At 38.9% G+C, this 24,836-nt stretch overlaps 1 protein-coding gene across 2 annotated transcripts in view; it reads right to left on the bottom strand.

The window, feature by feature from the left end:
* The window catches only part of mgll (monoglyceride lipase), a 48,804-nt gene that overhangs the window by 23,376 nt on the left and 592 nt on the right, over positions 1 to 24,836 (bottom strand). The window contains exons 2-3 of one of the 2 annotated variants that reach the window (XM_044209899.1): positions 23,109 to 23,244; positions 6,119 to 6,225 (exon numbers count right to left, since the gene is read on the bottom strand). In XM_044209899.1, coding sequence (XP_044065834.1) covers positions 6,119 to 6,225; positions 23,109 to 23,236 — 235 coding nt within the window. In that variant the 5' untranslated portion in view covers positions 23,237 to 23,244. Of the gene's footprint in view, positions 1 to 6,118; positions 6,226 to 23,108; positions 23,498 to 24,836 lie in introns of those variants that run through there. The other variant, XM_044209898.1, reaches the window with a different exon arrangement.

The raw sequence follows: 24,836 nt of genomic DNA, 5'->3' as shown, positions 1-24,836 counted from the left end.
TGTGAATGTTTTTACAGATTTTCTTGGTAATGAGTTAATTGTATTTCAGAGTTTGTATTATAGCGGCAAATGTGCCAAATGAGAAGACAAATTGATGTTGTAATTTTGAAAACCCAGTTGACTCATATTATTTGCTGTAGGAATAAGATCAATTGTGCATGCTTATTACATACAAGTGGGCCGATACATTAGAAAAAGGTGCACAATTGATTTTACAGGTGACACAGCCAGAGCAAAAGTCATCATATTGTCTCATAGCACCATTAAGGTGTGACCATGGGGTGCCTACATGTCAGGTGGTGATAACGACTTATATGGTATAGTAGAATTTGGGCAGGAACTAATGATTATTTACATTATTGATGAATGATTATTTTTTGATTAACTAATTAATTGTTTAGTCTATATCTCAAAGTAGCAAAAAATGCCAATTGTCATTTCCCAGAGCCCAAGGTGATGTCTTCACTGAAACCAGAGGCTGAAACCAGAGGATGTTTGGCATTTTTGCTTGATAAATTACTTTATTCAATGAATTATAAAATTGTTGATTAATTTACTGTAGATTGACCAATTGATTAATTGACTAATTGTTTCAGCACTAAACATAAACTTAAAGGTGTTATTGATAATACTGGTAACATTCAGCCACTAGATGACGCACTCCCCCACCCCCCTTCCATTCCATTCCAGTGGTTGCCAGTTGGTTGCACAACCTGCATATTTCATGGTCGAGTGGAGTGAGACTCCGACAGAATCAGTCATGTCAAGTGATGAATCTTTCGTGATAGTGTAATGAATTCATTTTCCAACATATAGCTATACATTAGCTATAGATTTAGGTTTGTGCAGCGGTGTTTCATGTAACGTTATCTATGGTAATCTTTTAATATGGCTAGCTAGCTTTAGTTAACGTTTAGCTTGCCATCTAAGTGTCCACTCAGTGTCCAACATAACATTTTTTCCCCACTGGCCCACTTGGCCAGTAGATCAGAGTTGTACTTGTATATTTTCACCGGCCTGGCAGCCAAAAAATGAAAATAACCCTTGTTTTCCCCATCATTTAATAATTATAGGGGCCCTATATTGCAACACTTACTGTAAAAGTACATTTCAATCATCATTACACTATAAAGACATTATATATTAAATATTTACATTTTAATCAAATCAAAGAGTACAGTACAATACATTGTATGAATGCTATTAAAACCTACAGCACTAGACAGATAGTTACAGTAAAAGTTGATGTTAGGTAGCACGTAGTGTTGACCTAACATTAATCGAAGTGTTTTCTTGGTTTTGGAATTATAAAAAATAGCTGAGCGCCACACAGCAACAGTAGCTACAGGGAGAAAGGACGACTGTATGATCATGTCTGTATTTTCAGATTTTTATATTAACGTGAGTACCGTAGCTGTTGAGCTCAACGCAGCTGGCTACATGGCTAGCTAGCCACAAGTACCTCAGCGAAGTGTCTCATAGTAGGGATAACATTAGACTGCTATATGTGATAACACTCTCAATAACCGTCACGTTTTGGGTCTAAACACTATAATGAGCAGATTTACAGTAGTTCTGAACTTTAATTTACTTTCCACATGACACATTTGTTATATATTGGGTTCCCATGTTCCACTCCGTTCTTAAAGAAGAGCGATTGTCTAGTAAATGGTCAATCAACTTGCCCTACATAAACTTGTAGTGGCCCCGGGCCATCAGTTGTATGGGACTCTGGCCCACTTCTAAATCCCCTCTGATATGCATCTTCGTTATAATATTTCTGATTAATCAATATGTATCAAACTATAACGTTAGGTAACTGGACTGAACTAATGTCACTAATGCTAACGTAGCTCCTCAGGGATTAAAGCTGTTATTTTTCTTATTTTACAATCTAACTGGTGACAACACATTAGTTAAGGTTGTAAGGACTGGCTGTTGGTAGTTGTTGTTGATTTTGTTTAAATATGCAGAATTGTAATTTTAAGGGGTATTGTTGTTCGGACGTAGATAGCTAGTATGTGCTAACGTCAGTGTCTGTTTTTTCCACACTAACTGGCAACTATACCACGTGATACCAACATCGTTAGGCTATTGGCTCACAAGCCTTGTTAGAAGCTGGAACCAAACGTCACAGAGATAAACAAAACATTTGTTTTGGACCTGTCAAAAATTTTAAAATGATTAATTCACAATCATAATATTTGTTTTTAGGAAAAGTGGTACTTTTATTCCGCACCTTTCTAAAAGCTCTGTGGATGTATTATTATTTTTTAGATATTCGTCTACATAAAAATGTGTTATCAATAAAACCTTTAAGACTAACAAACCCTAACAAAAGCAGCACCAGATACACTTCAGAGTTGTGGAGGCATGGCCATAAGAATCTGTGTAATGGTGTGTGTGATGCTATGGGATGCTTCTGACTGTTTTTTAGACTTTGTTTATGGATGTGTGTTCCACGATGTGTTAAATGCTTGGTGTATATAGTGGTAGAGCTGTTTCATGGTGTATGCAATTCTATCTCTTTTACCTTATTTTCTGACTTTTTAATGTTTGAAATAAACTCTTTATTTAACTAATTATTTGCGGAAACTCTGTATAGTGTGTCTGACTAACTGAACTAGCCTACCACAATAGCATGACATCTATACTTCAGCATCTCAGCAGAAAGCATCCAGTCTACACATCCACAGTCCACAGTGTGGCCCGACACAAGGTATATGAAGGCTTGTAAAGAATGTAGGCTACATTAATTATGGCTATATGTAATGAATAGTTAGTTAAATTAATATGGTGGCTAGTTATGATGTCAGTTAAGTTAGCTAGGTTTTGTTCAATATATTAACCACAGAAAATAAAATGCTGCAGTCAATTTGTGAAAGCCTGAGCTTCATTCATGTTATTTATTATTATGACATGTCACAGTTCCTGTCCACTCATTTTTGCCTCCTACAAATGCCACAAAGAAGCCCGTAAAGGCTTATGTTATGCCTGAGCTGTAGTTAGGTTGAAACTTGTAGTTCTGAAACATACATACATAAGTACATAAATACATACTTTTCGTTAAAACCCAGAATATAATATGGCACTTAAATGGATTTAGTTTGGGTTGAGGTTTTAGCTGTGGCTTAGTGGTAGAGTGGGTCGTCCACCACTCGGAAGGTCGCCGGGTGCCGGTTCGATCCCAGCTTCCCCCAGCCCACATGTCAAAGTGTGTTTGGGTAAGACATTGAACCCCAAATTAATCCCGAGGGCTGTGACTTTGGTGTGTGCGTGAATGATTAATTAGTTTCTTTGTACTGATGAGCAGTTCTGCCATCAGTGTGTGAAGCACTTTGAGTGGTCGGAAGACTAGAAAGGCGCTATACAAGTTAATTTCAAGACACCTGTCTTATTTTGTCTTTTGCATATTTACTATTGCTCTTTAATAAAGAGTAAGTATTTCTTATCTGATTACTCAATGGAATAATTGATAGAATACTCAATTACTAAAATAATCAATAGCTGCAGTGTGAGGTTTTCTACCTAGTGCAGTATGAGGTTTTCTTTTTACACACATTAAGTGATATGCATCCATATTGTTCAAAAGGCAAAATGATTTAAGTGTGTCAGCTGTGTGTCAGTTTTGTATTTTGTTGTTAAATTTTGAGTTTGTTAACCAGCCACTATTTGGAGGTTGTTCTCTTGTAAATAGATGCAGTGTGTGTCAGATGGAAGAAACCTCCAGTCTGTGCAGGCTTTGAATGAAAAAGACCCAAAATTCCTATAGTTAGAAAGAAATACATGAGAGACAAAAGAAAATGTGACAGAAGAATAAGTGAAAAATCTCAACAGCTGAACTCTATCAGGAGCTGCACAAACAGTTGTGCATGTGTGTGCGTGTGAGAGAGATGAAAAACTAGTGTCTACAGGGACTTGCTCCAGTTCAGTGTGACATTTTACTGCGAGTCATTGAACAAACTGCTCCCATGTGAGCAGCCTCAGTCATCATCATCATTACTCTCTTTTTTATTATCTCTGCCAGCTCTTTATTAAGATCTCTACTTCTGTAAATATTTCCACACTTACAGCTGAGACTTTATTTCTTTGTCTTCTCCTCCTCTGTCTCTATCTCCTGTTTGTCTGTAGGAGGGTTTACTGAACACACATGCTGCTCTTTTACAGTGAGGCTCTGCTGACAGTCACATGAGTTCACACATTCCTGCTGTATCTAAGACCCAGTACAACCACACAGTACAGCCCCTGAGCTGAGCTGGGGAGAAAACTGCCTTGCCTAAGAGTACCTTGGTATAAGAATGTATCAGAAGAGAGACTACCTTTACCTACTATTTACTATCAAGCTAACACTTCATTTTATGCCTAATCCTTCTTTTTGAGCTTGATGTTGTTGGGAAAACAGCAAATGGTGAAACATGAGCAGGTTTTGTTAATTATATCAATTGAAAAACATACATTTTGCAACCTGAGAAACACTACATAAACATAAAAAATCATGACAAAGGTCTACAGCCATGCTAGCGGCTCTATGAGGCTGTACTTATGCACAGAAATACTTTGAGATAAATGACAATATCACGCTAAATGCTAACATGCTCACAATCACCAAATTAACATGCTGATGTTTAGCAGGTGGGCTTCAATGTTTACGATGTTCACCATCTTAGGTTAGCATGTTAGCATGCTAACGTGCTAATTAGTATTAAACACAGAGTACATCTGAGGCTGACAAACCGAAGTATTCTGGTTTTGACCAAATACTTGACCAAAGTCAGAGTATCACAAAAGCTATTACAATTCATCCTGAGACATGAATGCCCAAATTTCATCTATCCAGGTTGTATATACATTTCACTCAAAACCAAAAATGTCAACCTCATGGCGATTTAAAGTCTGGGGATCACCAACGTCAGTGGGATTCATTCTCTGGAGAACACAAATGTCTGTACCAAATTTCATGGCAATCCATCCAATATTTGTGGAGATATTTCAGTCTGGATCAAGTGGTGGAGTGACTGGCCAACTGACCTCCATAGAGCAATGCTGCTAGAGTGGCTGAAAACAAGATTATAACCTTATGATGTTATCCTTTTTGTAATGTAATAAATCTATAAATATGTTTTTTTGGCAGCAAAGTCTCAAATCTTGGATGTTGGAGTGTCCTGTTACCACAGAAAGATAACGTGTGTAAAAAAAAATAAAGGTGATATATGTTCATTGTGATCATTTGAATATCAAACTGTACTGAAATCAGTGGATGCACAGACGGTAGAACACTAGTGTAAAGTGTATGATTAACATGCAAAACTAGCAAACTGCCAATCAGCAGCTGCAAAACAACCTGTGTTGATGCCTGATTATAATCCTTTTGTTGTGTTTTGTAATTGCACTGTTTAGTAACTTTCTGTTCATTTTTGTAATTTCCAGTTTCCCACTTACGGATCCACCTTCTTTGCCCTACACAGAAGGTGGATCTCTCTATCACTGGCCTATCGTAAGCTTTTATCCAGTTTTGTCTTGATGTATTAAGGATTTTTGGGGTGTTTTTCCTTGTCTTAGAGATCTTTGGCCAAGTCTGCCGTGTGAGCCTTTTAAAGCCCATTGAGACACTGTCTGATATTGCAGCTTGCAAATAAACTTGATTTGATGTCACCTTGAATAAGATGCTAAATCTTTACCTGCTTATGGTTATTCACTCTGGCAGTGACAATCAGCTAAAATTCTAAACCAAAGCTGTGTCACTGTGTGACTGGTCTGTCTGGTTCGACCAGTGCTGAGAGGTCAGCAAGACAGTTTCACTGAAACCTGATCAGAGCCAGAAATTTCATTTACACTTGGCAAACCAACACTTTAGTTTTCCTTGACAGTACGTTAAACGCACGCCACCTACACACTCACACACACACAGAGGCACTGTGGCAGAACAATAGAGCAATGTACCACCAAGCCTAATTCATTTTCCCTAACAGGCTCAGGTTCACTCAACAATTAACAAGGGCTGTTATCAGACAGAGAGGGTGATGATGGGTTTTCTTTGAAGCTACTTGAAGCAACCATGAGTGTACGTGTAAAGGTATGCATGCATTAATGTAATGTAATGTGTGTGTTTGTGACTCACCGTGGTCATGTGAAAATACCAGCAGGGACAGTTCCTTCAGTCTCTGTGCAAACTCATCGTACGGCCCACAGTGCTCCCCGGCCCCATGGGCAATAAACACCAGAGCCCTCAGAGGAGGAGAGGAGAGGAGAGGAAAAAGTTCATTCAAGTGTTCACAAATGCAGACCTACACTTGGCCTCCTTTTTTCTCTTTTTTATCTCTCATACACAGAGACAAACAAATATAAAATGGTTGCATTTTGATTTATCAAATGGTAAATCAGGAAAATGGTAAAAAGGTAAATCTTGAAGATTTCTCTGCCTCAGTACAGGATATTATTGAAAGAGACTCAATGGAAAGCAATGATAATATCCTATAAAAAATCCTCACTAACAGGCTGTTGTGGGAATGTGTATATACTGTATATGATCTGTACATCATTGCTTTGACTGTGTGTGTTCATGTGTGAGAGACAGAGATTAAGGGGCAGGATGATAACAAAAAAGATGAGAATGTTTTCAGATAGCAGCTATCATCCATCTCTCCGTCTTATCTGCCTCAACACACCCCTGCCTGCCCGACCCAAAACAGACACTGAGGGAATCTAGTAAAACACAATGTGACCCATTAATAAACAGAAAACAGCTTTGACATTCCTTCTCTCTTTTTATGGAACATTTATATTGAAAACTATGGAAACTATGGTTTGGTTTTCTGAGAGTAATGCAGACCGTCTACAAATATTTCTTCAGAACAACACATTCAGTGGCTCAGTTTCCATCCAAGTGCTTTTTTTAAAAAGTGATTCTTGAAAATATCCTGAAGTTTTCCTGCTGGTTTGAGGCAGAACCATTTTGTTGATGAGGAAATACAGTAAATTGGACTGGCATTTAATTTCTCATATAAATGATATGGTGTAATTGTGGTGTAAAAAAAAATGCACAAAATTATATCTTGTTAATGTCGTCGCAGTGAGACACAATGTTTATTTTTTTCAACGTGTTTGTCAGATGAAACGGGCGGGCACACTGAACTGCAGGCTGCAGAGACTAGTGTGTTTACTCCTGCGACCAACAGCAGCCCTCGTCCCATGCCTCCTGCTGAAGCACACAAATGCTGTATTTTGCACATTTATATTTCTGCTGATAAATAAATAGTTGTGGAACCAAATGTGTGTATAGTGGCTATTCTTGTATCTGAAAACAAGTATATGCTACTATATATGTAAAAAGACACGTAATGCTTGTGTTACCATATTCTAATATAACGCTCTGAGGAAGCAGTGGGTCTCAATTTCACCATTATCATAGGTTAAGAAGGTATCATGTAAAGTATATTCTTCAAAATGGGGGTTTAACTTCATGTTTACTCAGAAAGAGATACTGTTTCCTAATTAATGCACTAAGATAAGGTTTTTTAAGGTTTTACTTCTTCTATGGGATGGTGCATATTAAGTAGTCGAGCAGCAGTGAAATGGTCCAGTGTTCTTTCCCTAAGCAGCAGCAGTGCTGAGAAGCCTGTGAGAGCTTCAATCAGCAGTAGCAGACAATTAGCCCAAATGTATTCAGCAACAGAGGAAAAGGGAATGGAGTGAAACAGGGGGAAGTGAGTGAGAGAGTGAGGCGGGCTATGAAAGAGTATAAGAGTAGCTGTTCATCAGGCTTCATGAGCAAATCACTCTGATTTCACTCGCCGTTCTTTGCCTCCTTTTAGAAAGCTATCGCCTCGGGCAACGACTTCCTCTGCACTTGTTGGCTCAGAACAAGAGTGTGTATACATGTATGTGTGTGTGTGTATGTGTGTGCACTTTTGTATGTGAGTGTGTGTGTTGGTGTGAATGACTGCCTTTGTATAGGCACAATGTTCTGTAACACACATGCCGAGGAGCAGCAGGGGATTAATGGGGCCAATCTGGGTTCATTGTAAAGATGAGTGTACAGTGAACAACACACTTCACACTCCACTGAAAACCAGAGTTGTAATGTAACAGTTGTAATTTGCTGTCTCTTTCTTTCTCTAAGATTCTCTCCATCCATCAATCATTCTCTAAATACCTTTGGTCTGCTTGGTAATCTCTATTTCTTCTTCTCTCTCACTTTCTCCATCTTGGCTTTCTCTTGTCAATTTCAGTTTTACGTCTGTCTGTCTGTTAAGTCTGTCTGAGTTGCCAGAAAGAGGAAGAAAAAAATCTAATAAAGGCAATACATCTGGTGACAGCTAACAGTAGGAGATATAAAGTCTGCATTTTTTGAAGGTTTGAAGGATTTAATTACCCAGAAATTGAATCTTAACAGATGTCTGCATTCATTCAGCTACAGGCTTCTGCAGACAAGTGACAATTTTCAGGCGTCATTGGTATGTCGGCTTGGCCGTGCAAAGCGAGCCCACTATTTCCACTTTGCTAAAAGTGGTCTGGTGAAGCTCAAGAGCCATTTGCTTGTTAGTGGAAAATTGAAGTGTTACTTCAATAGGCTGTGACATTTTACTAATTTACTTAGACATCAACCTGAACCCTTCCTTCCCCTGGGTGGACAGCACTACTCCCTGGGCTCTCATAAGTCTTTGCTACAGATAAGATCGATGACAGCCATATCAAAAGACTTATTTAAACATGGAAGCTTTGAAAATATCAAATGTCTATTAAACATTCCACCAAAATTTGTTTCTGGATACATTTCCGGCTAAAAGGAGGCCTTGCTGCTGCATAATTATGTTTTATGTTGTATCTTGAACACCTACAGTACTTTAAATAACTGCTCACATGATTCAGAAATTTAAAGGGGTTGTGAGTGACATCATCACATACACCAGTCCCCCCACTCTCATGACTGGTCTGGCTTCTAACTGCCAGACTCAGTTGATTGTTAGTGGATAGATGAATTTTGTAAGGCAAAGATCTGGGGCCATATTCACAGTGTCTTATCCTACCACCAGGGAGCCCTCCTAAATGGCGCTAAAGGCTCCAGGAAAAGAGTTTCCTCTTAAGAGCTATTCACAAAGCTGCTGAGAGCAACTTTCACTGGCAAAACAGCTAAGCTAAGAGGAGGGGCGGGTTGACCCTGTTGCTATGAATGACATCTGAATTAATTTACTCACTATGTCTACTGTGATTGACAGGTGACCAGTCAGTAAAGGTGAAATACAATATGAATTACTACATGGGAGCGTGGAATAAATCAATTTAGATGAGACAAAACAAAATTACATTAAAAACAAATAATATAAATTTAGAAATTAAATAAAATTAGAAATGAAATGATATTAAAATTTAAAATGAAATAAAATCATATTACATTAAATTATATTAAAACTTAAATTAAACTGAATTAAAAACATATTAAAAATGAAATTAAATCAAATTGAAATACATTAATATTAACAAATGTTTAGATATTTAATAAATTGTGTCACAAATGTCATGTATGAAACAAAGTCAAATATTGACCTCTTTTTGTTAAATTTTTTTTTTTGCCTTTATTTATAGTACAGCTAAAGATAGACAGGCAAGGGAGAGAGAGAGAGCGAGTGAGAGAAAGGATGACGTGCAGAAAAGTGCCGCAGGCTGGATTCAAGCCCGGTGAGGTCAGGACTCAGCCTTGTGCATGCGCTCTGCCGGGTGAGCTACCAAATATTGACCTGATTTTGAACTGAACATATCTTCATCCTTTGATGGGGTAATTCTACATTTAGCACATATTCTAAAGGTAATCCGTTGATTCAGCTTTATTTATTTCATTGAGTATTTAACGTACACTTAATGAACTGTTAAACAAATGAGTCCAAGTAGTGAAGAGTTCTGCGAACTGTCATCATTGTTGTTACTGGATTGTTTCAATTTGTTGGTGATCTGATTTGATTCCTATTAACTCACACCTTCAAAATATGCTTTTAAAAGTTTGTTAGTTATATTTTTACAAAACATCTCTGGACTACCTCTAACTTTACTGTAGGACTGACCTTACTTTTAGGAGTTTCTCCTAACTCAGCTAGTTAGGAGCTACTTTTAAGATTTGGATGTTTTGTGAATACGGTCCCTGGTAATGTGGGGCTAATGCTAACTTTCACTTGAAGCAAAGTAGCATTTGCCAAATCGCAATAAAGTGGGGGCACGACTTAGCAGGGAAACGTTCAAAGGCAAACAAATATCCCAACTAACACCTTCAAGTTTCTTTGCCTGCATGTACAGGGATGGTTTATATTTAGGACTACAACTAAGGATTATTTTAATTGTTGATACATTTTTCAGTTACTTTTCTGTAAATCAAGTGATCCTTTAGTTTTAGAAAAAAATGTGCAATAGTAAAAAATGCCCAACACATTTTCCCAGTTCCCAAGGCGATGTCTTAAAATTACTTGTTTTGTCCGACCAACAGTCCAAAACTGAAAAAAAAAAAGACTTAACAATTGATCAGTTATCAAATTAGGTTGATTTATTATCAACTAATTGATTCATTGAAAAGTAGTTTAAGCACTAGATATATTCAGCTCAAACAATAATGTTCAGAACTGATTTTGCCTTGAAAGTGGGAGCAGCTACACGTTAACACTAAACTTTATCCTATTGCTCATTTCCCCCAAAGACCAACTGTGCATTATCACTAGCATGATTATTGTTTGGTTAGAGATGTATTGATTATTTTGTGTGGCTGAAATACATTAATATTCCAGTAACAAGAAAAGAGGCTTTTCATTTTTCTTTTTCATTATCTCTCTTCATCCTCTCTCTGTCTTTCTCTCTCATCTCTCATGGGAACTGGAGACCCACTTATCTCCCACACCGTTTCAGTTGCTAGAACAACATGGCTTATAACCAGCCTCATTAAAACACTCAGAGAGAGCAAGAGAGAGTTTTGTCCTCCCTCTGGCTCTACTCAGAGCTACGCCAAAACAAAGCCAAGACCCTAATCCCCTTAAGGCAATGCTGAGCGGCTACTCCAAGATTATACAGGAACTCAAAAACCTTCCCACTGTGCTCAAATGCCAACTTCTGCACCTTCAACTGTGAATTTTTTTTGTGAAACAAAGATATTTGTCATTTTAGGCATGTGGCTGATGCTCACACTTAGATGGAGGAACGACAAAGTCCTTGCAGGGTTCCCACTATGGTGCTTATATGAAATTCTATGACTTTTCCACTATTTTCCACAACATAATCCATGTATTTCAAATATCTAAACATGTTGTTCCTACATAGTTTGTTAATTTGTTTTCCATTATAAAGAAACAATCTGGTTTTCACCACAGTTGCAGTCACTGCTGAGAAATCATAACCACCTTCCAGAGAAATTAACGTGTAGAGCTGTGAAGTTGATTTTGCTATATTCCTGCAAGGGGACCCACTAATTGCCTTTAATCACCAAAACAACAAGCAACCAATATAAAGGAGTATGACAATTTAACAGAAAAATAGTATGGAAGCTAAATAGTGGGAAAGTATGTCTACCGTCAGTTAAAGTCCTCCTATAGTGTAGCTGTGTATACCCCAAATTTAACAAATTTGATGGTATTTTGATAGCTCATAACACAAAACTAAATAACTATTTATTTAGTGACTAAATTGCACACACAATTTGATATAGTAATCCTGTTTCCATTCTTTCATTTACTTTGTAATGTGGAGCAATGAGGAAAAGGTTTGTGATGGGGAAATGGAAACGTCTCTGCTAGCTAGTTCACCAAAAACACATTTGTCTAGGCTATGCTAGCCACCAAAAAGGAGACACTGACTAAGCCGTGCAATTGTTATGTCTGATGTTATTGTGCTTACATTCTTTAATTCACTTCCTTTATTTGGCTTTATGTTCTCTTAACTATCAAAAATCTATACCGGCATCTGAAACAATGTTCATTATTGAGAAAGTGTACATCAGCTCTGACAGAGCTATAATGTCTCCGCAAGCAGCACAGCAGAAGCACAAATGCCGCAATCTGCATCATGAATTGTCATGAAATGTCTAATGAACATTTACTTTCAAGTCACAAGGTGAATGCCGCATTAGGACTGTGTTATTAGGACTGTGTTAGCATGTCATAGAAGAAAAAGCACAGGTGTAAATAGTAAAATTAGTGGCCTATTCATTAGTGGCTTATTATATGGCTAAATTCCATTTAGATGCTTCAGTAGTTACATAAACAGTAGTTACATTAACAATTGTACATAGTTATATGACAGTATAACAGTTGACTCAGAGCCACATCAAACTTTCCACAGTTCACTAGTTTGTATTTTTCAGTAACATTTTATTTGACATTTAAAAATATTGATGTGACATGTCTCTGGGGCAACTGTTGAACACCATGTGAATGTGTTTATTTAGCTTTTGCTGATGTGGCCTTATATAAACATAGTGCAGTATTAAATTAACACTGGAGATTTTGGTGTCCATGTGTCCAGACTGGACAGGAGCCAGAGGACAACACAGAATGGTCAAACACTGGCATGTTAATCTGATTAATGACTTAGACTGCTCAGAACTTAATGGTGTGTGTGTCTCTTTACTCTAATCTTGTGGGTATCACAATGTGTGTCTAGGAAAAGGAACCACAAATTGCTGAGCTTTCTTTGAAGAGCTGACCAAAGGATGTGATTTACAGTTTGTGTGTGTGTGTGCATATGTATGTGGGTGGTTTACCACATCAGTGCTGTTAAGTGGAGACTCAGTGAATGTACAGTTATAGGGGTGGGTATTAAGTATAGAAATATAGAGGCAAAGATTAAAGGAAAAGAGAAAGAATCCCTCCCAAAATGCAGGGTGGTTCGTAGAGTCTCCAAAAGTAGAATGGGAGCCAGAGGCTTGGGTTCGGAAGGCAGACACCATCTCCACATTTAAGAGCACGCTTAAGACTTTCCTCTTTGATATAGCTTATATTTGGCTGGCTCAGGTGAGCCCTGAACCATCCCTTAAGTTTGCTGCCTAGACTGCTGGGAGGCTTTCCATGATGCACTGTGCTCTTCTCTCCTCCTCTCCCTCTCCATCTGTACGCATTCTAATCCCATTAATGCATGTTACTAACTCGATATCTTGTCTCTCCCGTAATTTTGTGCTTTCTCGTCTCTCTCCTCTCTCCTTCTGTCGCTTCAGCAGATATTTCTGCCTCCGGAGCTGTAGAGTCTGGATCTACGATTGCAAGCCACCTACTGCCCCCATGTTCCTGCTCAACACCTGCTGTTACAATTACAGTATTATTAGTCTTATTATTATTATGATCATTATTATTATTATTATTGCTATCATTATTATTATTATTGTTAATATTATTACCACTACCATTACTATTATTTTAAATCTCTATGTGGAATTTGCATTGTGCTACTGTATGCTCTCTTTCCTCCTGCGTTCACTCTCTCTCTCTCTCTCTCTCTCCCTCTCCCCCTCTCTCTTTCTCTCTCAACCCAACTGCTCGAGGTTTCTGCCTGCTAAATGAGTTTTTCCTTGCCACTGTGGCCAAGTGCTTGCTCATGGTGGGAATTGTTGGGTCTCTGTAAATAATATTATAAAGAGTATGGTCTAGACTTGCTCTATATGAAAAGTGCAATGAGATAACTTCTGTTATGGATTGGCGCTATATAAATAAAATTGAAGTGAATTGAAAGAAGAGAGGGCCAAAGAACAAGAAGATATATATGAGACAGAGAGAGACAGAAAACAGGACATCAGTAGCTTTTGAAAAGCCAAATTTAGAAACTTTTTAAGACTATAAAGCTAAAATAAATAACAGCATGACCAGACTGACAAATGAGTGACTATACTTGAAACAAATTATATTTAATTATAGACCAGGTCACACCAGCATTTAAAATGGCAAAAGTTTGCAGCAAAATCAATTCAAATGCAAATTTTTCGCATCAAGTTCAACTTGGTGAACTTTGACCTGTGAATTCACGCTGTTCACAGGAGTCCATGGTATAAATACATCTTTTGAATAAACTGTGCAAACTTATAGTCCTGTTAGCGACCAAGCCAACGAGCTTGCTTACTGACAGTTAGCAAGCAGTTAGCAAGCTTGTTAGTTCTGGGAGCTTAATTTTCACTCCTCAGAAACTCATTTTTAAATGAAGTGATGTAAAATCCAGAGAACAAAATACCAGGGGGAGAAAACTGCATATAGAGAAAATAGAAAAAAACTTGGTGAGCTATTGTGACTGACTAGCGCTAGCATGTCCCAGCTGGCTAGCATATTAACGTTTATCTCAGTTTATCAGTTACAGTAGTTCACCAAGCAGGTCTATGAGTAGTAGTTGCATGGTAACTGTATTCTGCTCAATTCAAGACATTTCAATATTGTTTAAGACACCGTCAGACTTTGTAAGAACCTGTGAATTCCCATGTGACCGTGAGATTTGATGCACTTTGAGCAAAACAAAATGGATATGACAGAGAAGAACAATGTGACAGGTGGAAATGAGATGGAGTCTGAGAGGGGGATGAAGTGTGACAAACGGGTATGGAAAAGAAAGCAAGAAATGGAGGAGTCGTTATAGAAAGTGTGTGAGTGTGTGCTGCTCAGAAAAAAACACAAGAGAGAGACAAAGGAAATGGCTGTGTGATGGAGAGAAATGGAGGCAGACAGACAGTCAGCAGGCAGCCACAGCAGGAAAGGCTTCAAAAACATTTTATCAGTACACCATTCTTCTTTCCAGAGTGGAGATCTCAATACAATTGCAAACATTTATATCAAAACTCTAGGTCTATTTTCAGAAATCATAACATGCAATCTGCTTGTTGTGAAAAGTTTTGAAAGAAGTTGAAAAGAGCCGATGGAAGGAAGTCCGATGGATGAGATGCAAATGCAAAGTAGGTCTTCTCGATCTTCTAGAAATCTCCTTCGTAGTTCAAAACTGCTAGCTTGTGGAGATTTGTTTTAAGCTAACTGATACAGAAAACTCAGCATCCAATGTAAAACCAACCCTTGAGGAACCCTGTGTTACTTCATGTCGTCACAAGCACACTTTCTTCTGTGGATAGATAGATGAATTACACCCAAACTATCTACATGCAGAGATAGAAGAAATTCTGATCTGACTTATTTTCACCTTTTTTTATTATGCCCTGCCTCAATAAAAAAATACTACCTCTGATACCACTGCTGCTATTTTTCACCTCTTGTTACTGCTTCTTATGTAACCTTATTTTTCTTAGATGTATCTTATCACTACTTGCTGTTGCAACATTCCACTTTCCCAATGGGCATAATCAAATTACAATTAATATATCCTAATATTTAATACACCTGTATAGCAGCAGAAATCAATCAAATTTATTGAAATCATAATAGAAAACCTTGACCCATTTGCACAATCCATGTTTCAGCTTATTTTAATGTTAAGGCAGTTGCTGGTAATGTTACTGATGCAGGAATTATAAGTTTCTGTTACAGTATTAATGAAATAGTTAAGTCACTGTGAATACGAGCAACAGTGGAATGAAAATTGAAAACTGACTCTGAAGTACTTCTTCTCTGTCTCCTTTCACATTCACTGAATTAATGCACTGCATTACTCAGCCAAAATTTGACACCAAGCACAAACACAAAGGGAACTATTATAGAGCTTACATCTTTCTCAGTTTTATCAACTGATAAGAGTAACAGTGGTAGCAAGCAGCAGGGTCATTAAATAGTCCAACAACAGAATCACAAACAGGGAAGGAAACTCATCTAGACACCATAAGCAAAAAACATCCATAACAGCATGACCTATTTACACAAGCTGCGTGTGTGTGTGTGTGTGTGTGTGTGTGTGTGTGTGTGTTTGAGACTGTCAGTTGTTCTTTATGTAAAAATACAGGTGTGCAGTGCATGTATGGCTGGTATGCTGGTCTCCATGATAGTTCAAAGCCCCAGTTGGACGTCTATTGGAAGATCTGTCAATCATTGTTGATGCCCCCCCCCCAACCTTTCACCTACTTGCTGGTTCTAGTGAAAGGGCTTTTCAGGAGCCCATGACCTTTGACCCAATATCATTCTCATTCCAACAAGAAACATTTTAAATAACGATAATTACATTTCAAATAAAGATTTGCACAGTTTTGGAAGTTTGTCAACTGTCTGGTTGTCACGTAATTCGTACTAAATATACAACATGCAACATAGTGGGCATGAAAAAGACAAAAACCAGAAGAGTTTGTCTTTTCTTACTGAATCTACATATGGCAGATTTCTATTAAGAAGTTTGTGTTTGTAGAGAAAATGTACTAGTGAATAGAAGTAGTTTCCTTCCCTGCCAACAGTTTCATGCTCATTCATTCTTGTTAAAACCTTTGGGCTTAGTTTTGTTTTGTTTTTGACAGTTGACTTGTGATAGGTATTATTGCTCATTTAAAACATTTAAAAGGGCATTAAGGGCTTTTTGGTACACCAGAAACATATTCATTGATTCATCATACAGTTTTACTATCAAACCAAAAAGACATTTTCTGAAATAGACCAGTCTGGGTGATGGGATTTCTTTGTTTGTAGAGCAAACAAAAAACTTAAAAATTAGCTCCTATTATAATATGTCTAATCTGTCCACTTTTGCTTGATGGCTGAAGGTGCTTTCCCTTGCTGTCTGGAACTCCAACATTTGTTGCTCTTGTCATGTAACAATCAACCAAAGTCATCAAACCTCTCCAAGGCCTCTCAAACACCCTGTCGTTCCACATAAAGAACACACGTTGCATTGGTTTGTTTTTAAGTACTCACCAACCACATGACACATTGCCACTAGTACGATATTATCTGAAGTCACTGTTTTATCAAACATTACCATTATCATGGCTAAATTCAACTCAAAATCATGCATCACTAAAAAAAAATTCCGTAATGAGTGAGTTTGGCTCACAGGCTGCTGTTTGAATTCTGTCAAACGGCAAATCTCTTCTCTGGAGATTTCTTTGATCGTCAAAGCTTAGCATTGCACCAGCTGCTACTGGCTGATATGAAACTACTCCTATCACAAAAGTGAAAAAGATAAATGTTCCTGCTGTTTTCAGAAACAATTTCTAAACCTAAAATGTATTCATCCTTCCATAAAGTGTAGCATTTTAGAGATGCAGTTATGATGAAACTGGTATTTTAAAAGCATCCACTATGTATGCTAAGAGCTTCTAATTCCTGTTTTTTATTCATGCCAATGGCTATAACCACTTTTTAACTTAAATACCTGTAATGCGACAAGCTTCTGGCTAAGCTGCATCTACAGAGCCATGCTGTGTCACATTGTATTAAAATCGCTAATCTTGCAGCAGGGATTGGGTTGCTGCCTCCATCCAGACCACAGATAACTCTTTTATTGTGAAACATCAGCGTGCAGGGGCAGTTTGTGTTAAAATAGGAGGTGTGCATCAGAGAATTTCTTTCATGGTAAAGTGCAGGCTGTACGATAGTCAAGAGGCTGGAGTGTCTTGTTTTGTGACACTTGCTCAGCAGTTTTACTCTCTGATAACATTGAGTGTGTAACTTTGATTTTGCATAAAGAAATTTAGATGGCAGTATGTTCAGGAGATGCTGATTTCACTCAGAACTACCAACAATTATACTCTGATAACATGAAACACACAGACAACAGCATATTAAGACCAATAAATCAGTTTTGGAACGTACTGGTGAGAATGTGTTTTACTGATTAGCCTCTGTTTTGTCAGCTTGTAAAACCTGTAATAAACGTACCACACCCAGCTTTTAGGAGCTGCTAGCTCAGCTAAAAGAATTTCACTAATATGTCTTGAAGATTGTGACGGTGAAGAATTTAAGTGCCCTGTGAAAGTCTTGCAGCTTCTAAAGCTTTTTCACTGTGGTATGTATACAATTTTTTGGAATTGCTGAATGCTCATATTGCACACAAAACGGACACAAAATATCTGCTCTCAGCAGCATCAATCCACAAATATTGGTATCAGCTATTAAAAGCAGACATGGTGGACGGATATACACATCACAATTAGGAATGGGTATTGAGAACCAGTACTAAATTGGTACCAGTTCCTGACTGGTCAGTATAGAAATATTGATAAGCTCTAGGACAAAGCTCCTGCTGCTATCTGTATTTATGTAATGTTAATTCAGTCTAACATAGCTGGCATTTTCAAATTCCAAACCGCCCCCTATGATGAAGCAGACCAGTGTCATTATGTTTGACGTTGTGTAACTACATGGTTACATTCTGTGCTGTCCAGTCATGGCTGACAGGGCAAAACATTCAAAAGTGTGGGCTCAATTTACTCAATTTAATGAAAATGCAGCCAAATGCAATATATGTAAAAAGGTAGTTGCGCATAAAGGGGGTAACACCAGCAATCTCATGAAACACTTACAAATACAACATTCTATAAATCTGCTTTAGCAAAGCAGATATGTCCTCAGTGCAGCCTCCCGGCTCCGAGGCTGATGGGATTTGCCAAACTAAAAGTGCAACTGTCATAACACTCGTTGTTGTTGCAAAAATAAGTCTGTAGTTATTAACTCAGGACACAGTTAGCATTGGTTTTAAGCACTAATTTATGTTCCTAAATAATCCCAGTCAAGCAGCAGCCACAGCTTCATCAATGGATAGCAGAAGTCAGATACCCAAGTCCAACCCATTCTCCATCGCTAGATGAGGGAAAATGACACAGGAAAAACAGCTAGCATAGCATAAATCGCTAACTGCTACTAGGTAGCCTAAATTTGAACTTTCCTAACAACCAGAAATAACTCATTTTGTATTATATGTCTGCAAAAAAGTAATAATAAAATAACTTGAATCTTTACATTTTTTTGCACAAAATTATGGAGAGTAGTATCAATAAGAGTATCGATAAGCAATATCAGTATCGATATCAATAAAATCCTAACAATACCCATCTGTAATTATGATACACTGCATTTCATGGACTTTGCATCCCTCTCTGTACCATGGCTGCATGCATTTTTAGCATGGTCATTGCGGGCCTCCAGTGAGAAAGCTCTTATATAAACCATCCAAAGCCTTGGCTCTAAAACAGTTACAACGCAGAGAGCTCTGCAGCTATTTTAAGTCTGCAGTGAATCAGCTTTCTACTTCCAAAAAACATGATTTGCAGCAGAAAAGTAACGCTGTTATGGTATGCCAATGAAATTGCATTTCTTATTTGGTTTATTGATGCTTTTGGCAGGAAGAGTAGGAAACATTTATAGAGTTGGTTATTTATCTCCAAGACAACAACAGAGTGGAACAATCTGGAGGTTGGGTTAATCACAAGCTGCACTATCTCTGTGACCCTATTTGCCCTGGCGATGAACATGATTGTCAAGTCAGCAGAGCCAGAGTGCCGGGGCCCTTAGACTTGAGAGGTGCTGATGTAAAGGGACTCAAGTGACACGAAGGTGGCCCAGGCAGGAGTGGTGGTGAAGACTGGAAGGAAGTAGAGAGCCGAGGACACTGCGCTGGAAGCAGAGTCATGACTGCACCATAGAGCTCTGGTGGGAGTAGTAACCCGCGGGAGAGCAAACTTGGGAATGTTCCCAACGCCACTGTACAGGAAAAGTAAGGGGAAGAAGAAGCGAAGGCTGATTCAGGAGGAGGTGAGGGCTGCAGTGGAGGAAGGGAGGTCGAGCAGAGCTGCTGGACCAATGTCTTGCCTAGCCCAACAAACCTCTGGGGCAAAGTGAAAACTCCAAACTACCCACTGTGCTCAGGAAGAGGGTCGTTGGAGCACACATTGAGCTCCTACCCACTCAGCCCGGGCAGATACACTTGGCACCACAATCAGGTACTGTAACTTATTGCAGAAGCCATCATGCACCACCACCCAAGAAATTGCTTTTGTAAAGGCAGGAGAGCATCCATGGGCAGGACATAGGTGGACCTGGAGAAACATCTGAGATTCCCCTGTCACTGTCTGTACCACTCTGAAGCCAGATATTCTCTTGGTCTCAGAAAGCACCAAGAACATCATCATCATAGAGCTGACAGTCCCGTGGGAGGACTGCATGGAGGAGGCTCACGAAAGGTAGAGGACCAAGTATGAACAGCTGGTCATCAACTGTTGCACGCAGGGCTGGAAGGCTAGATGCATGCCCATCGAGATGGGCTGCAGAGGACTTTTGGGGCACTCACTCCACAAAGCCTTAAGTGCGCTGGGCATCACAGGACTAGTAAGGAGCAGAGCCATCAAGAACATCACCGAAGCAGCTGAAAAAGGATCAAGTTGGCTCTGGATCTGGAGAGGAGGTCCATGGGGACTAGCAAGTGCCACCTGAACACAAGCCTTGGTCTGATTGATCACGGCTGGGCCACCTAGGCAAGGGTGTCTGATATTGCAAGACCCGAAATACCCAGTGACCCCAGGATACATCGCTGATGATGTGTTCAGGTGCATCAGAAGATGTATTTTAAGAATGTTGAAAAGCTTTAAATATATGAGCAGGTCGGTGCATAAATAGATTTTTGTTCATGTGGGAGTGTGGGTATGGGTCTGGGAAAGGGCTTCTGTGTGACTGCAGTGAAACTCTCAGGCCTTAGGCATTGTAGGCAATTATTAGCTCAAATGTTTGTCCCACTGCCTGAGCACTTACATTTACATTTTAACAAAAGCTAGAGTGCATCAGGCAGAGAAATTCAATCCAACCACAAAATCACCATCCCAAGGTTTGCTACCCACATAAACAGATTTCTATACACAGATATACAAGCACCCGCATGTACAAATTTAGAATAAATCAAGGATGAAGGCTGAATAAACACATACACGGTATTGTAAACTATGAGCCACAGTTTATGGAGAAATTATACAGCAGAGGCGCAGCCACAGTGTCAGTTAATGAGTCACTGCTCTACTGAGATGTGTGAGCCTCCTGTATGTGTGTGTGTGCATGTGTGTGTGCGTGAGAGAGATCAGTAATATCTTGACTCCAGATGTTATGTGGGACATCCGTTTCTGTCATATTTTTTTCCTTCTGTGCTCTCACACTTCATGCAACTACTCTCACACTGCATGCAACTATGTGGTTTGTAAGTAAGCGTGACATCTGTGTTGTGTTTCATGCACTGCCACAGTCACATGTGCGGAGAGGACTTAAAACGGCTGAGTGCATAGCAAGGGGGCCTCCAACAGCAGACTGTGGAAAATACCACTATTAAACCAGTAGGTTGTTTTATAAACTGAACCCATTAATCATCTAGTTGTGATGTTCAATGTCTTTTTGGCTAAGAGACAACATTACCATTTACACTCTTTCACACACCAGAGTGCCTGATGAGTCAAGATCTCAGGCCTTTTGCAAATGAACTATAATGCTGTTTATTAGGGTTGGGAATATAATTCAAATCAACTACAAGGAACAACCTCAAAACACAAACAGATGTTGACATTTGATAGCCAGCATTTCCTCAAGCTTGGAAAGGTGGGTTTTTCAAAATAAAGTGAGGGGGAAACTTCAGTTTGTAATGATGCTCATATTCATGTTTCCTTGTTTGTTCGTTAAAAGCAGTCAAATCTGTGTTGGACTGATGCTGATTTTGTGAATCTAAGTGAGCCATATACACAAAATGCAACTAAGTTGGAATTTTCACTACAGCTCAGACTGAAGAAACTTACTCTCCACATGAGACTCCTTCTGCTGTACAGTTTGTCATCTTCTCAGGGTGTTACATTTGTGTCGTGGACTGTTAAGATTTTTATAAACTGGTTCCTAATTTGTCAAATGAAGGGTCATGGTCTATTTTGGATATACACATAAACAGTTCAGATATGTTTCAATGACACTGCATTCCATGATGATACCTTTGACTGTGACTAAAGCTGAAATCTGTAACTTTCTGCATTTTGTTGTCCTTCCCAGCCCCAAAAAGCTGATTTTACAATAGTCTAGAGTATAGAGAGGATATCTAACCACAGTAAATGTACTGTGTGATTTATTACCAAAATGTTAAGTTTTAACTTGCTTAGTCGGTTGAACAAGTAACTGTTCCTGGGTCTTTTTTTTAAATGGGGTCATGACCCAGAATGAGTCACTGGTGCATCTGGTAGTAGCCACTATGAGAAGATTAACATAATTATGTTTTTAACGAGCTTGGTCACAGAATGAGACTAAACTGTCCAGATTTACTACAGACTACTACAAATTGATTTTATTTTATTTTGTCTTTTCTTACCAATGTCATTTTGACCTATGATATTTCTGTGTGGCATATAGTTAAGAACTAAAGTGATTACTTAAATAAGGGGTCAGACCAGGACCTTAATATGACTTACAATAAACTCCCTAGATATGAGGATGATGTAGCCTATTGTTATAAGCATAGCCCTATTTGCATTTATTACTGTTGAGTTACTGAGTTACAGCTCAGTCCACAACATAGGTAGCATGCGTAGGTTTTCAGCCAGTGTTGCTCCTCATAAAGTAACCTATGTGAAGATTAAAATAACTAATAAATGTTTAAAACAACAAATTTTCTAGTTTTGATTTTACTGTGACAGCATGTGGAAGATGAGGAGTAGAGTCAACTTTATTGTCCCCGAGGGGAAACTTGTCTTGGGCACAGTGCTACAGTCCCTTGCTTCACACATAGGAGTGCTCACTCAACAGTTTGACCAGTTACAGAGCTGACATGACTCCTGGGCAGCTGTTTGAAAATGAAACCTTAATAAAATAGAAATGAACTAGGATGAGTGTAGATTCCTACACACTGGTGTTGGTGGTAAAGAGATACATATACACTGACCAGGCAGGGTTAGAGGCTAGGATATAGCCTATAGGTCTACACAACTGTGCACTTTCAAAGATCAATTCATAATAATAATCACAGATTAACATGCAGGACCTCAGAAGAAAGTCCTCATGTGACTCCAGGACTGAAAACAACCATGTGAATAGGATCACTTTCCTCAACAACACAGAACAACAATTTTAAACAACACTTTAAATTAACCTAACTCTTTTGGTAGGCTATATAGGCTACTCCATCTCACACAGATAGCCTACTGTAGGCTACACTTAGGCTACAGAGGGATAAGACAGTGAAACAGAGACACTCTTTCCGCTAGTTTTCCCGCTCCATTCTCCACTGACCTTGGCGGGCCGGCAGGCTCCCAGTAGCGACAGAACAGGTGCAGTTCGTCGGCGTTGACGATGTGCTGTAGGTCGGTGTAGGGGACTCCCTGCGGGCTCCGCCGCTCAGCAGCTCCCGGCTCGGGCATGGAAGGGTCTGCAACAGAGACACGGAGCAGCGATGACAACACATCGCTACCGTAGAGGTAGCAACTGAAGCCGGCGACGAGCAGGCAGGTGGCTGCGGTCACGGCGTTCATTGTTTATTGTTGTTGTTTATTTTGGTGCGTGTTTTAGGCATGCATCGGAGATGACACGGTTTGTAGGTTAGGATATGCCGGATCTAATCCTCAGCTTCAGACACACATACACACACATCAAAACAAACACAGAGGCGACGTTCTCAGAGCGTCCGCAATGACCGGCGTTACGTCACGAGACCATAAGCTCTCTCAACCACTCTCTCTCTCTCAGCCCCCCAGCTCTCCACATGCTCTCTCTCTCTCTTTCTCTCTCGCTCTCTCTCTCGAATTCAAATTAGCTTTATTGCTATGACCATAATTATAATTATAACACTTAAAAGTGCAGTATCGCCTATCGCCATAGGACAATAATTCAAAGCGTAAGAAAACCACAACAAATGGAAACAAATCAATCAGAAAAACTAGGCTATATAGAATATAAGAATGTAATGTCACATCAACATAGAATAACCTATATATATATAGTTTAACAATTTGAATGTATAATATGGGAACAATAAAAGGGCTCAAGTAAGAACCATTGAGAGATTTCATTTTTGGATGAGATAGTTTAGGCCTATTTTAATTTAGTTACATTTATTATAAATTATGTCATTTTCACTGGTTATTTACGCTAGCTATTTCAGTCTCAATGTTTACAACGAATATTTTTCTTTCTCACGCGTGCGTTTTGGACTCGCGTGCTGATTTACAAACAATATCACTGCCAAAGCAAATACATTTGAAATGGGAAAAAAGAAAAATAATCTTTCTCTACTTCTGCCAAACCTGCTGCACACACACACACACAAATACTCTTTGTGTAGGCCACTTTTCTTGGAACTCTGAAGCACACTGCCCCTTCTCCACTCTCCCTCTCTATCTCTCGCATTACACATGAAGCTTCCCTTGCATCAGGTCCAGCTGGCTACACAGTAGGCTATATCTACATAGGCTAATATTTATGGTATGTGCAGCATTACAATGAAGATGACAATGTGTGTACCGCCAGGTAAAAATAGCCCGGTGTGATGCTATTTCCTGAGGTGATCGGTGTCGTCTTTCAGGTTTAGTGAAACATTGACCTGATGGTATGCATTTCTATAATTAGGATTCATGTAGCCAACGTAGTGGAAACCCGGACATCAAAATGCGGGTAGACTGGTTTTTGACTGATTTTGACCTTCAATAACAGGCGACATTTCTGCTTTGTAGCCACTTCTGTACGGGGAAATAGACTATGGCTCATTTCAGCTGCATATGGCAGAATCATAACAGAACACGTGAATAACTGTGAAAAGTGTGCATCACACATGTGGAAATTATCGTTATCACTAAACTTGTAAGCTATACGTATGAGTGGATAATTATTGGAAACTGCTCAAATGACATTTGTGCGCAAAACCTCCCTTTTGTTTTCATCTCTGCTGCAATCAACCGTTTCCATCTTCATGCACATGGGAAAGACTCATAACTGGATAGTAAGATGGTTATTGGCTGCATGTTT

The sequence above is a fragment of the Siniperca chuatsi genome, linkage group LG10 (assembly GCF_020085105.1).
Source record: "Siniperca chuatsi isolate FFG_IHB_CAS linkage group LG10, ASM2008510v1, whole genome shotgun sequence".
Classification (NCBI taxonomy): domain Eukaryota; kingdom Metazoa; phylum Chordata; class Actinopteri; order Centrarchiformes; family Sinipercidae; genus Siniperca; species Siniperca chuatsi.
The sequence above is the reverse complement of the archived record's forward strand: the minus strand, read 5'-3'. Positions and strand labels throughout refer to the sequence as shown.